Source organism: Mastomys coucha, unplaced genomic scaffold (assembly GCF_008632895.1).
Source record: "Mastomys coucha isolate ucsf_1 unplaced genomic scaffold, UCSF_Mcou_1 pScaffold20, whole genome shotgun sequence".
NCBI lineage: Eukaryota > Metazoa > Chordata > Mammalia > Rodentia > Muridae > Mastomys > Mastomys coucha.
In genome coordinates, this window is record NW_022196903.1 from 94,473,227 (window position 1) to 94,488,448 (window position 15,222).

At 45.4% G+C, this 15,222-nt stretch overlaps 1 protein-coding gene across 2 annotated transcripts in view; it reads left to right on the plus strand.

Annotated features, from left to right (window-relative positions):
- The first annotated feature begins 9,464 nt into the window (after nt 1–9,464).
- Nucleotides 9,465–15,222, plus strand: part of Gxylt2 (glucoside xylosyltransferase 2) — a 112,804-nt gene continuing 107,046 nt past the window's right edge. Inside the window, exon 1 of one of the 2 annotated variants that reach the window (XM_031382757.1) lies at nt 9,465–9,849. In XM_031382757.1, the coding sequence (XP_031238617.1) occupies nt 9,569–9,849 (281 nt within the window). In that variant the 5' untranslated portion in view covers nt 9,465–9,568. The remainder of the gene's footprint in view (nt 9,850–15,222) is intronic. The other variant, XM_031382758.1, reaches the window with a different exon arrangement.

Genomic DNA, 15,222 nt, shown 5'->3' on the forward strand with positions numbered 1-15,222 from the left:
CTAGTCTCTCCCTCCTGAGAGCTAGCGCCCTGCCTGCTTTTATGTGGATGCCAGGCATCAAACCCCAGTCCTCAGCTCACAAGGCAAGTACTTTCCCTGTGAGACAGGTTGCCCACCCTTCCTAATTATGACTTTAAAAGACACCAACTATTTGGACTGCATTTTGAGATACTCCCTTGGATCTAGCACCGAGTTCATCTCATTTTTGCCTTAAATGAATTTCACATGCTAGTTAGTTCATTTATCGAGCTTCTACTTATTATACATTTTAATTTTTTAGATGTTATGCCTCCTCCCCAATGTTCTGGTTCCTTTTGATAATCTCTAAATCAGTATCAGCTTCCATAACATGTTCTAGTTCTCTATTAATTATGCTTATGCTGCATATATGTATGTTCAAATGCATGTGTCTGAAGTTAGACATATCTGTGTATGCATGTGGAGACCAGAGATCAATGTTGTAAATCTTTTTCTATTGCTCTGCACATTAGTTTTTTGAGACATGGCCAGGGCTGGATGACCAGTGAGTCACACAGACCCTCCTGTGTCTGCCTCTCCATCACATCACCACATCCAGCTTTTTACATGGGCGCAGGGACACTGAACTCAAGACCTTGTACTTTCACAGCAAGCCCTTTCTTGTCTAAACCATCTCCTAAGATTCTTATTTCCTTAGAACTATTATCTATGCACATCTTAGATCCCACACTGGCCATTGCCATCCCCTCCCGATGCTATCCAAGCATTCTCTGTAGCATGCTCTTTGTGTTGATTTTTGCTTACCATGGCGTCCTTTCTCCTGTGGTTTCTGGTTTAGGGATATAAAATCAAGTTGTTTGAATTTTATCTGTGTAATTCTTAGAGGGCTGGTGCATTTGTTGACTCGGGCATCCACAGCAAATTATACCTGAGTAACTTTAGCGATGGACATTTATTCTCTCTAAGTTTGAGAAGGCAAGATACTGAAGTCATAATGTCAGTAGGGACGGGAAACACCCTCCTTACCTCTTCCAGTTTCTGATTCTCATAGCATCATTAAAATTGTGACCCCATGAGTCCAACCTGTTTCCATCTTCACGTGGCTTTCTTTCATGAACGTGTGTCTCTTGGAGACAGCTCACTTTCTTCCTCTCTATATACTTTTTTGTTCCCGAGGATCAAACACAGGATCTTGAACATCTTTTGACCACTAGATAAGAGCCAACCACTGAGTTACACTTCCCAGTTCTCCTCTCCCCATCTTGTATGAGTAAGACACCAGCCATTGGCTTTAGGGCTTATTCTACATTAAGAATGATTTCACCTCAGGATCTCTTAATTAGCAATATCTATCTAATTACATTTGAAATATAAAAAGCTCTGTTTTCAAATCAGGTGAGTGTTCCAATGTTTAAGTAGACATAGATTTTAAACAGACACTGCTCAACTCCTTATACCTAGATTTAAATTGCACTTGGTCAATGAAAGTTAGTTCTTGCTTATTAGAAACCAGAGGAACTGCCTATTTAGAAATATTTTGATCTGAAATTTCTACCTGAAACTTTTTTTCCCATGGAAGAGCAACCCATGTGAGGGTTATTGGGGATTCCCAGCTCCCAGCTGCCTTCCTCCTCCTCTGGGGAACACACGGTTTGCTGCTTCTATGAGGTGGACTCTGCTGTACTCCTATGAAACGTGGCACTCTTTGTGGGGACTGTGTCTTAATTAAGTGTTCAAACACCTCATGCCTTGGGAGCTCAGCTGTGTAATTGTCACAGACATGTTAGGCTTCAGCACTGAAGAAGCCTCTGGATTTTTAGCTTCCTGGGTTTGGGGCATCAGTGACTTTCGTAATTCCCACCAGCTCAGTCATGCATATCGAAAGGAGTTGAGAGACACCAAACGCAATTTGAACAAACAAGAGATGCGTCATTGTCCTGGGTAGCTCATCGCAATGAAAACGTTAACTCTTCATAGGCTAATCTTTGAAGCAGCCTCAATGCTAATGCACCCTCTGAAAATTTGCAATGAGATGAGCCATTTCTAAGTTCACATGGAGAAAAATAAATAGAAAGCTTTCAATGCTATCAGACTCACCATGCTGGGAGTGTAAACACACTACAGATGCTGGGAAAATAATACATTTCATTCATACACAGGAGACATGTAAACAGAATGGGATAGAAACCCTGGAAATATTCTAAAACACACACAGGAGTCCTATGACACCACACGGTAATATCTCAAACCGATGTGGGAAAGATGAAATGGATGGTATTTGTGTGGGAACAACTGAAAGATCTGCCATCATTACAGTGAGATGCCTGAGACATCTGCCTTATAAAATGAAAAGATTGACAGGCACAATGGCTTAGGCTTACAATCCCAGTACTCAAGAAAGAAGGAAAAAAGAGGCTTGTAAGTTCAAAGCCAGCCTCGGTTACATACCAAGATGCCTTCTCAAAACATAAAGATAACTTTGAAATGTCTATTAAATTTTAATTTCCAACTGAAATTGTTGAGCCAGTGGCAAAAGTTTTCTAAGAAAACTTTAGAAATCCAGGGCTCCAAGCTGTGCTCAGATGTACCGCCTTACAATCTCTGTGTGTGAATACGCGCATGCGTGCACAGTGCCTGCGTGCATGTGCGTGCATGTGTGTGTGTGTGTTCCAATGGGTATGTATGTATATGCATGTGCAGGTACAGTTAAACCTGGGGTTTCATTCGTTAGGAGTTATCCACCTTGTTTTAGGAGACAGGGTTTCTGTTGTTCTGGGCCTCACAGAATAGACTAGCCTGGCTGGAGAGTGAGCACAGGCATCAGCTTGTCTCCACCTCTCTAGTGCTTGGATAACAGGAGCATCTCATTGCTCCTTTGCATGTCATCATCACACACATTCCAAGCTTTCCATCACTGTCTACTGTACATTCTATAAGCTTGGACATCAGCATGGTGACATGTACTTACTTTGCCACCGTGGCTCCAGTCCGCTTTATTACTAGCAACATGCAGCCGATTCCAGTCCCCTAAGACTCCTCAGTGGATAGCTTACAGCACTCTGTCCTTACTCTGTCCACATGGATTTACCTTTTCAGTGGTATGTCATACAAGATAAAACCTTTGCAGAAGTTTTTTAGCCTTAGTATGAATGCAAGGCTCCCAAACAGGTTTTATTTGTTGATTCATCATTTATTCCTTCTTTGTCAATAATACCACATTGTCTTTATATTTTATTATTTATTCATTAATCCGCCTACTGAAGAAAGTATTGATTACTTCCAGCATGGAGGGGAAATGGATAAAGTCTCTGTAAGTGTCCACATGTACATTTTTGTTATGAATTTAGGTAAGTATTAGGGGTGTTTTCTTAATTACTCTTCTATTGTTGTGAAGAGACTCCATGACCAAGGCAACTTTTGAAGGGAGGCATTTAATTGGAAGCCTGCTTACAGTTTCAGAGGATTAGTCGATGGTTGTCATGGCAGGGGCATGGCAGGCGGGCATGGGGCTGGAGCAGTAGCTGAGAGCTCACATAGCAGATATGGAAGTCGGAAGCAGAGCGAGGGTAAGACTAGGCCCGGGCTTGCCACATCTCCTAGTCCTTCCTAAACTGTCCACCCACTGGGAACCAAACCTTTAAATACGAGCCTATGGGGCCTTTCTTACTCATACCACCACAAATGTTGCTTTGAATTGTGTCATAAGGCTTGATTTGTCTTTGGAAGTAATTGTAAAGATGTCTTTCAAAGCACATGTTGGGGGATGTGCTGCTCCACAGGCTCAGCATCTGCTGGTATCAGTGTCTTCCGAATGCTATGCCACTATATACACAAACAAGACAACCTGAAGCTAAAGGGATGCCCACCAGAGCATCAACAGGTCCAGCCTCACAGTGCACGCCCTGAGCTACGGCCCCCTCCAAAAGGCATATCTTCCCCTCACAGCCTCCACACCAAGCAAGGAGCATCAAGAATCTGTCTAGGTTGTTTTGTTCTCTTTACAAACTATAGATATGTACAGTTGACATCTCAGGATTTCTAGCCAATAACCATATATTTAACACTACCTTACGAGTTAAGAGCAAAATGCCAGAAACATCTTCAAATTTGCCTTGTCACCCCAACAGCAAAGTGCACTGAATGAGGAAGACTCGAGAGTGCCTTTTCATTTTAAAAATATGTGGGGCTATGTACAATGTTGATTCAGTTTCAGGGCGCTCGGACACCCATGGCCACTTTGTAACCACTGCCACTTTGAGAAACTACAATATGGTTCCACTTTTTAAATAGATATACTACATAGATATTCTATTTGTTCTTGCAGAAGCTCTGATGAGTGATATCTTTTTAAACCTTGTCCATTTCATCAAATCTGTAACTTATAGACTTAAGAGCATTACTTCATTCTCTTAATGTACATGGATTTTGTAGGGATATTGCACATTTCACTAACATTTCAATTAAATACTTCATTTAATATTCATACATGAAAATATTGTTTTTAGTCCCAATGCACTCCTATTCCTTTCCCTCTGGTTTCTCCCTTCTCTCTTTTTCCCTCTCAACCCCCCTCTCTCTCTTTAGTTAACATCCATTGAGTCTCCTTAGTACTGCTCATGTGTGTGTGGTATGGGACCATCTGCTGGAGCATGAGTGGCCTCGTAAGGCCCAAGACTCTGAACAAGTGACTCCTCCTCTCCCAGTGGCCGCCAACAACCAGCAGCTCCTTAGACAGAGATGTAGCTTCACCAGCCACACACCACCATCTCTGCTAAGATGTTGGCTGCCTTGATCTTGCACATGTCTGTAATCCCAGCACTCAGGAGCTGGAAGCAGGAGGGTTCATCCTTGGCTACAGAGTAAGCTCAAGGACCTCCTAGACATATGAGACCCTGTCTGGAAAAGGGAATCTTTTATGTTCAGTGGCATTATTATTATTATTATTATTATTATTATTAATTTATTTTATATATGTGTGTACACTGCTGCTATCTTTCAGACACACCAGAAGAGGGCATCAGATTCCACTACAGATGGTTGTTGGACACTATGTAGTTGCTGGGAATTGAACTCATGACCTCTGGAAAACAGTCAGTGTTCTTAACTGCTGAGCCATCTCTGCAGGCCCTATTATTATTATTATTATTATTATTATTATTATTATTTGTTTTTAATCACCAGCACCTCTTCTTGGTTCTTTGAATTCCCACCTTTTTTCTTTTTGTCACACATCTGTTCTTACGTGTTGTCTCGCTCTTCCCATTAGAGCCTTTAGGGTATTAAGGACACGTGTATGAAGTCCCTAACTGTAATCCTGTCAGTGGTGTCACATCTGTGGTGAATCTGAAATTCATCTGGTACAGGCACTCTCTCTTCAGTCTGTATCATCTACCTTTTCATGGACCTCATAATAGCTTCCTTGTTGCTGATTGTCAAGAGTTCTGTGCTGTATAAAGAACAGAGGTCAGTGGCTCTAGGGATGTGTGGCAAAGCGGGAGGGAACGGAGCCTTCTGCAGCCCTGAGATCGGGAGTCAGTCTTGCCAAGTCTGCTGTCTGTGGTGCTCAGCAGTGAGCATCACGAGTGCTCCCCAGTGCCCCACTCAATCTTGAGTAGGACAAGCTAACCGAAAGGGGCTGAAGTTGGGTATCTCCCTTCTTCTGATGTTGGTAGGGATCTGTTACACCCCAACAAATCTAGGCTTTGAGAAAGTTTTTCTTGAAGGGAAGAGGCCTTCCTACAGCCTGATAGAGTTCAAAATGGTTTAATTTCCTGTCCCCTGCCAGATGTGGAAGGAAATTTTTATCCAGTACTAGTTTTGAAAAGCTGGAAGAAGCTCCCAGAGGGAACTTCACAAAACTGTGGAATCACTAAAACTGTCCCCGTTGGGGGTTTTCATTTTCAAAATTGTCCTAAAGAGCTGCCAATAGTTTGTTGGATAAGGGTAGGGTTTTCTTATCTGGTACCAGTTTCTGTGGAGGGTTCTACACAGCTACTTGTTAGGTTTGGGAGGGGGAACCAACAGAAGTAATTGTTTTGCTGACTGGAGGGTGTGTGTGGAAATAGGAACCTCTTTACTAGGGTCCAGGTCTCTCCTCCTCTCACCCTGTGTAATTCCCTCCTTATGGCTGTTGACTAGATTGAACCAATAGAGAGGTGGCAAAGCAATGGGATGAGCAGAATCTGAGATCTGCATGAAAAAGCCTGCAGTTTTCATCTTGCTGGGAGGGTCTACCTGGATTGTGACCCTGTCTGATCAGAAAAGGGAAGCCTCATGGTGAAGCCCCTGGCGAAGGTCCCGAGGGAGATCTTTGGTCCCCAGACAGTCAAGAACAGTGGTCCTCAGTCCAATGAACCAAAAGAAACTGGATCCTTCCATCCACTGTACAAATGATAGTTCCCCAGCTGAGTCTTCTCATTGAACAACACACCTGTTTTATTTAGGGTTTTACTTCTGTGAACAGATACCATGACCAAGGCAAGTCTTATAAAGGACAACATTTAATTGGGGCTGGCTTACAGGCTCAGAGGTTCAGTCCATTATCATCAAAGCAGAAACATGGCAGCATCCAGGCAGGCAGGGTGCAGGCAGAGTTGAGAGTTCTACATCTTCATCTGAAGGCTGCTAGTGGAAGACTGACTTCCAGGTAGTTAGGATGAGGGTCTTAAAGCCCACACCCACAGTGACACACCTATTCCAACAGGGCCACACCTTCTAATAGTGTCACTCCCTGGGCTGAGCATATACAAACCATCACAACCCCTTAACCAAACAATTTCATTCCCAACAAGCAGAAACTATGATAGGCATTGGAGCCAGACATAATGGCCCATGCCTTTAGTCCCAGTACTCAGGAGGCCAAAGTGGGAGGATCTCTGTAAATTTGAGGACAGCCTGGTCTACATGGCAAGTTCCAAGCCAGCTTGAGTAACATGGTAAGTCTTTGTATGAAAAACAAACAAAGCCAGGCAGTGGTGGTACACGCCTTTAATCCCAGCACTTGGGAAGCAGAGGCAGGTGGATTTCTGAGTTCGAGGCCAGCCTGGTCTACAGAGTGAGTTCCAGGACAGCCAGGGCTATACAGAGAAACCCTGTCTCGGGAAAAAAAAAAAAAGAAAGAAAGAAAGGAAAGGAAAGAAAAAGAAGCAAGCACCCAGATACACATTGCTTTACCTCACTATATTTTGGAGGCACTCCTTATGAGACTAGAGACAAGAAAGTAAGGGAAAGAGAAGGTGTCTAGTTTCTGGCAGGAGCAACTGGTCGCTAGAGATGTCAGTATTCCAGAGGGAGAAATGGATTTGGGAGGCCAAGAGGAACCAATAACCATTTGCTCTACCATCATGGACTCCAATCCTCTGAAACTATAAGCCCAATTAAATGTCTTCTTTTATAAGTTGTCTTGGTCATGCTGTTTCAGAGGGCTGGGGTCCACATTAAAAAAAACAGTTGAGGGCTTTCCCCTTCCTGTGAGAGTGTTTGTCTACTCTTTTAATCTCAGCCCTGGGGATGGAGACAGGGAGATCAGTCCCTGAAGCTTGCTGCCTAGCCACCTTAGCCTAGGGAGTGAGGCCTATGAGAGATCCTGCCTCCCCAAACAGAGGTGGGGAATGCCTAAAGAACCATATCCCAGGTGCCTTCTGGTATCCACAGACACACTCACACATGTGTACCTACACACACGTGTACCTGCAAACATGTATGTACCCCCCCACACATGCACACACGCACATAAACATATCCATCAGAAAAGGTCTGCCAAACCGCATCCTAGATTTGATGGAGTCTGTTCCAAGCTCTCCTTTCCTGTTTAAAACCCTAACCCTGACAACACGGATACATTACTTTGATCCAACTTGCCCTATGAGGTCTTTGCTGCATACATTCTCCTTATAGAAGCTGGAAGGTACGGAGGCAGACTCAGGGGACCTTTGTTCACTGGGCCATCTTCCAAAATAACGGCATCCCTGAATCTAAAGGCCCAAATGCCAGGTCTTAGCTGGAGTATCTATGTTGGCCCTTGGCTCAGGGCCATGTTTTACTCTGCCAAGTGTTCTGATCGTCATTGCAGTGTCTGTGACATGCCAGGAAACCTGCTGATTACTCTGACCACCCAGAGCATCCTCCCCAAAGCCTGGGCACTTCGCAGTGGAATCTACGGCACCTAGGCTCCTGGAGAGCCCACAGAGGACCACTGCACTGTCTGAAATACTTCCTTTCTTCCCATGTTTGCCACTTAGATTTCCAACGACACTCCTGCTATCTCTTAGATGCTTGCTTGGTAAGAGTGTCCCGTTTATTAGATAACCTTACTGCTAGAACTTTAAGTACAATAGGTCCCCAGATGATTTATAATCAGATGCTAACGGAATGATTTATAATGTAATTAAATTTTAGATGAGTTACAAGGCAACATGCAGCCTTCCAGAAGCCCAGGAACAAAATGGTCATGGTGGTGTTTTGTTCAACCGATGTGCCACAGAGAGAGTTAATAGAACTTCTGTGGGTTCATTGCAGAGTAGAAAAGAATGTCCTACTGTTTCAGATCCTGACTGAGATGCTGTAGGAAAACAGCAGGGCAGTTCTGACCTGGATCTTGTTCTTACCAGGGATAGCATCTCTGAAGATTCCATTCTTAACATTGGATTGTGAAATTATTACTCTATCTCAACTCTATGCCAGAAGGAAAACAAACTGTGCTTGGGTATACGTATAATAAACGATTTTGTTGTATTCATTACCACAATGTCCACTGGGTCCCCACATTGAGCCCCACATTGTACAGTTCTTTTTGAGAGGATTATTTAACTTAATGTTCATAGTGCCTGCTGTAGTAACTTTGGCATTCCCATTTTGCAAGCTTGGAAAAGGTCTGTGTTTCAGCTTCATCAAACCAACGAGTGTCAGATTTCAGATTTAAGCCTTGCAATCCTTTCTACAATAGCGATAGAGTACATAAATCTAGAGGGACTGTATCTTCATTGGTACCAAAATGTCTGCCCTGGGTCAAGAGGGACTGGGCTGGTGCGCCAGCCTGTGGGATAGATGGATGAAACCAATAATGGGAACGCACGTGGAATAAACAAACGCAGCACGGAACTGAGTGAACTGGTGGATGGGATGGGTGAGTAGGCACAATGGGCTAGTCGGTGGGACAGCAAGTGAGTGCGTGGGAGAGTGAGTCTTCAGTGAATGAAGGCATGCTTTGAGTCGGAGAGACAGTCTGAGGATAACTGGGTGGACTGGAGAGTGAATCTGAGTGTGTGGGCGGGTGTGAGTACTCGAGTGGAGGAATCAAAGATGTGGTGAGCCTGCTCTACCTGAGCTCTGGGCTCCTGGGTGCCGGTGGTGGGCTGCAGGGCCGCTACTCCACACAGTACGGTAAGGAGGGCTGCTCCACCCGAGTCAGCTCGCGCCTCCTCCCAATCCTCCCCCTGCTTCTCTTCTCCTCCCCCTCCTCCTCTTCCCAGTCCACCTCCGCCGCCGCCAGCTTCGACCCCAGTCCCGGGCGAGCCGGCCTGGACGCTGCGCCGCCGCGGGCAGCGATGCGCAGAGGGTCCGCGCCGCCCCGGGGCCGCCGTGCGGTACCATGAAGCTTCGCAACAAGGTGGCAGCGCTGCTCCTGCTCGCGCTGGCCGTGTTGCTGCTGGCGCTGCTGTCCTTGCGTGCCCGCCGGGACCCGGAGCCCCCTGGATTCCCCGCGCGCCCCGAGGCTGCCCCTCAGCGCCGCCACGCGCCGGTCCCTACTCTCCCTCCGGAGCCCCGTGCCTTCCCCGGAGCCGCTGGCCCGCGCTCCCCCAGGCGCCGGCCCCCACGTCTGCGCCCCCGAGCGGGCCGCCCGCGCGCCGCCAGCCGCGAGAAGTTGGCGAGGTGAGTCGTGGCAGCCTGGGATCCCTCCCATCTGAAGACCTGAGTCTCGCTTCCAGCGTTGGTGCCAAGTTCAAGGGCGACTTGGGGCTGGATGGATGGAGAGGCGGATTCCAAGTTTTACCCACTTTCTACACCTTCCCACCCTACCAAACACGCAGACCACCCTGGTGACACCCATGCACCTTCTGGAAGAAGTGTCAGGGACAATGGCTTGTAGATTAGGGGTCGCAAGTGTCAGGGCGAAACGTCTGGTTGTGTTCTTGCAAACATGTGCTCTTTGTTTAATTTTTTTTTTTTTCAAAAGCCTTCGCCAGGCAACTTGAGCTCATTCTCTTGTTTCACGGGAGAATTCAGGGTGAAAACCTAGATCTTGATGGAGTTGGAGAAGTTAGATGTTGAGCTAGGACTGGCTTGCGTTCGGTGCAAGCTCGGGTACCCGGGTGCTGCCCGCGAGCGTCTGGCTCTAGTTGATTAGAAAGAAGTTTGCTTCTTGGAAGGAGTGGTGCGTGGCACGAGAGAGGCACACTTTGGGTTTCCTAGTTTCTGTCTGTTGGAGCTGCAGGGCCGCCAAAGGCTCCCGCTGGGAAAGCTTCTTAACCTTCTACCCTGCCCTCTCCCCACACGAGGCAGTCCACGCGGCTACCTTTCATCATCGCAGCGTTTTATCTTGGGTCGTGTTGTTACCAGATGTCCTCAGGTTAAGGATTCTCTTTTGTTCTGGAGGAGTTTTGAACAATTCCCTGGACTCTCTTTCCTCTGTTCCTTCTAACTGCTTTGCAACGACCGCATTTGCTGGGCTACCCAAATTACTTGAAACAAGCTGAATTCTTTTTGACCATAATGACGAAGTCTGGACGCTTTTTTTTTTTTTTTTTTAAATTGTAGTTAAGAGAAACATGAAACCTTAAGAATTAGCTGGGTCAGCTTTTCTCTCTCCCCTTGCAATAAATGCAGAGATGGATATGTCTGGAGAGAAAATACTCCAGAAATCTAAATCTTTTTTTTTAAATTATTATTTTTTATTTTGTGTGTGTATGTTGAGGGAGGCATGTGTGGAGGTCAGAAGTCGGGTTTTCTCCTTCTGTCTGGTATGTACCTGGGAATGGGGATCAGGCCCTCTGGCTTGGCAGTAGGCACCTTACCCACTGAGGCATCTTGCCTCCTCCAACTTAAGACCTTAAAGTTATTACAACTCTTGACAAGTTCTGAGTATGTACTTTTGAAAATCAGGTTATTTCTGTTGTATAATTAGTAGAAGGGTTTTTTCCCCCTCCAGTTTGTTGGCATTCTGTTTTTTTTTTCTTTTTAAATAGTGGCTCTTTATCCTTTTTGTTTACTTGTTTGTACTAATTTTTTAAAAGATTTATTTATTTTATGTATATGAGTACACACTGTAGCTGTACCGATAGTTGTGAGCCTTCATCTGGTTGTTGGGAATTGACTTTTAGGACCTCTGCTCACTCCTGGTCAACCCCCACCCGCCTGCTCCTTTGCTCCAGTTGGCCCTGCTCGCTCAGGCCCAAAGATTTATTCATTATTATAAATAAGTACACTGTAGCTGTCTTCAGATGCACCAGAAGAGGGCATCAGATATCATAATGGGTGGTTGTGAGCCACTATGTGGTTGCTGGGATTTGAACTCAGGACCTTCGGAAGAGCAGTCGGTGCTCTTACCTGCTGAGCCATCTCGCCAGCCCCTTGTTGGGGTTCTTATTTACAGTAGATTATTTCAGAGTAAAGATACAAGCTTGTTATGATGCTTAAGATAATAAGAGCTGGCATCATTTAACACAAACAATGTCAACAGCACCATGTAAAAATAGATATTAATAATCACACACACACACACACACACACACTACAATCCACCCACACAGTCACTCTTTGATAGTGGTCCATATAGTTTCCGATTCAAATGTAGCTTCTCAGGTTCTACAGAATCTTAAAACATGGGAGCAGAGTCAATAATCAATCTCTGCAGTCTCCTCCCTCCTTTGCACTCTGTGTGTGCTTAGGTGTTTGAACATGTGAACACCAGAAGTTGAGATCCAGTGTCTTCCTCAGTTCTCTCCACCTTATTTATTTATTTATTTATTTATTTTGAGACATGGTCTCTCACTGAACACAGAGCTTGCAGATTTGGCTACCAGCAATGCCCAGGCTGCCAGCAAATCCTCCGGTCTCCACCTCCCCAGAGCTACAATCACAGGGCTTGCTTGGGGAACTGAACTCAGGTCTTCCTCGTTGGGCCTGCCTGCTCTTTATCAACGGAGCCATCTCCTCACCCCTCAGCTTTGCTTTGAGGACTCATTGGCACCGTCTAGAGCTGCTCCACTGTGCACCTTTAGTGTTGGGTATGGTATACAGACTGTGGCTCAGAAGAACCGTTTGTGCAGGGCTCACAGGTAAGAGCCAGACGAGGCCAAAGGCACCCAGGCAGCCTTCTAGGCTGCTGTCAGGCAACAGTCTTGCCGGCAATTCATCACCGCATGGAGGTTTTTTTTTTTTTTTTTCTAAAGAAGCATTATGGATTCTTGACTGTGTCTCATTCTTCAAGGTGCTGGGAACATTGGGGCAGCATCCTCTTGTCTCGATCTGAACAAATTGGCTCTGACTTGTAGGAGATCATGAATAGAATCCCAATGGGTGCTATAGAGAAGGTATATCGCCACAGGCAACAAGATCCTGGAAGCCATTTTTCTTTTGAACATATCTCTTAGATGATCATGGGAATGATGTCCAATGCCACAGGAATAAAGAACTGCTTCACAAACTCTGGAGAGAGTGAAAAAAACAAAACCTGCCTGTGGGCCTCTCAGACTCAAATACATAAATAGCTGACATTTTCTGGTTTGTTTGTTTTTCTTCTTTCTTTCTTTCTTTCTTTCTTTCTTTCTTTTTTTTTTTTTTGGCGGGGGGGTATTTTTGCTACCTCCATAGCAAGGGTAACTCAAGGTTTTAAATGAAAAGGGAGCGGGAGGGAGCAGATCCCCACGGACTCCTTTATTGCTTTTCAGATTCTGCCTGGGTGAAATTTTTGTGGTTGAGAAGGAATTTCATGTAGGGAGGAAGAGAAAGCCTCGTGGCTTAATCTTTTTACGTGGCCAGAATCCAGAGGATATGGGAGGCTGCCTGATCTCAATTCTCCTGCATGATGAAGGTCAGATTTGTGGCTGTAATTGGCAGAAAGCTTGAGGGTGGATGGGACCCAGCGGCCACCTGCTGACCACACAGAGCCCAGGCTGGCCTCCTGCTCTAAAGTGAACGAAGTTCTGCCACGTCAATGTGGAGAACGAAGCCTTCTTCCACATCTTGTTTTCATTTTCAGCAAATTTTCCATGGGCTTGCCTGGTTAGCAGGCAGACCCTACAATTTTAGAACTAGCCATTTGTATGCAATCTTGTCCCGGGGTGGCTTCCTTCTATATAAACATGAAGCTGAGGGGTAAGGGCTGGGCTCTCCAATCATGAGTGCAATCTCAAAATGGAAATCATCTTGGAAGTAGCCATCGCTGTAGAGCCCAGGAGAAATACAGTTAGTTCTCCTTCTGTTTTGGTTTAGTGATTATTTATACCTGGCTGGCTTCCAAAAAGAATTCGAGGTGACTATAGTAAAAAAATACATATTCAATAAAATCATTAAGATAGTTGTATAAGAAAGCCATGGGTGGAATAGTAAGCACTGTTTGGTAAAATTGAGACCACTATTACTGAAAGACTAAGTGCTAAATTTAGTTCTGAGCTTCCTGGCAGCCTTATAAAAAAGGGAACACGATGAGCTGCCTAATCTTCAGTAAGTGATAAGAGAAGTTTACAAAGAGATTTTTTTGGGGGGGGGGAAGAAGCTAAATTTAAATTTTAAAATAAGAGTTTTACTTGGGACTAGATTTCAGACTTTAGGAGAGTTCCATTTTGCTTCAGAAAAGTCTTCAAGCCTATATGTAGAAAAAGAAGTTGAATTTAACTGGGAATCTGCAGTATGAATGGGGTCAAAGGGATGGCTCCGTCAGTCAAGTGGTTGGCGTGCAGGTGTGAGCACCTGAGCTTGGATCCCCAGAACTCGGTCTTGTACAGCTGGATGCAGTAACATCTATATCCCCAGCCTTCCTATGTTGAGGTGGGAGGCTTAGAAAGGACTCACCCCCAGAATCTTAAGGGCTAGCTAGCCTGGCATATACACCTGTCTAAGGACAGGCCCCTAGGGTTGACCTTCGGCAAGCGTGCAATCTGGCTGTAGAGCAAGTGGTGCACTCTTACACACAAACACATGCATGTGCACACAGGAATAACACACAACCACATGCATGTGCACACAGGACTACTAAGAAGGGAAAAGGAGAACAGCACAGAAGAAGGTTCTGGCCCCAAGCCATTTTCCTCTCCTTTCCTTCATTTACAAAAAATGAGCAGATTTGTCCCAAGGTTCCTGAGATCTTGTCCAGCTCTGAGGGGATGATCCTGTGATGATCGGGTCGAGTTCATCTGCAAGACTGCAATCATGACTGTCACTTGCAAGATGAGCTCCTTGTTCCCTGGCACTCTCCCACCTTACTGACTGCTCAGACTCAGACCGCCTCCTGAACATATTCTTTCTCTTCTGAGATAGTCTTGTTTTCTCTTAAAATATGGTTTCTTCCAGGAAAAAAAAAATGCTACGTGTATTTATTTTGCGAGTGTATGTATGCGAGCTTGTGACATGGTTCCTACGTGTTCAGATGACAACTTGCAGGAGCTGGTTCTTTTCTTCTACCATGTCGGTTCTGAGATTGAACTCAAGCTGTCAGGTTTAGTAGTAAGTTCCTTGCCCACTGAATCATCTAGCCGGGCCCTTAAACTGTGGTTTCTGAGAAAGACTTCAGCAGCCTCCTAGTCCCGTGGTATGTCTCTGTCAATACACCCCACAGTTGTTGGGCAAATGTTTCAGGCACATAGGACGGCCAAGCATTTGCTGTGCAGTGGAGGATGGAGTCTCCACCCTCCTGGGATTTGCAGGGAGGCGGAGACAATAGAGAAGCTGGCTGCACTTGGCCAGCTCCCCAGCCACCCCAGTGAGAGGAAATACATCCTTGCTCATCACCGGTTTCCTGCAGTTCCCTTTGATCTAGGAGAGCAGTCTCTCGTCCGAGGGTTCATGCCTGAACAAAGGTCTCAATAAACAGGGATGATGTCATGTAGCAGAATCTATCTGTGGCTCTCTTGGAATTAGATGGTGGCCTTAGATGACAGTCAAGATTTCAAGGTCTTGAGCAATATTTATCATGTTATGTAGCTTGAGTCTTGATTCTCTTCACAGGTCCCTTTTTAATCGCGTGTGTGTGTGTGTGTGTGTGTGTGTGTGTGTGTGTGTGTGAGAGAGAGAGAGAGAGAGAGAGAG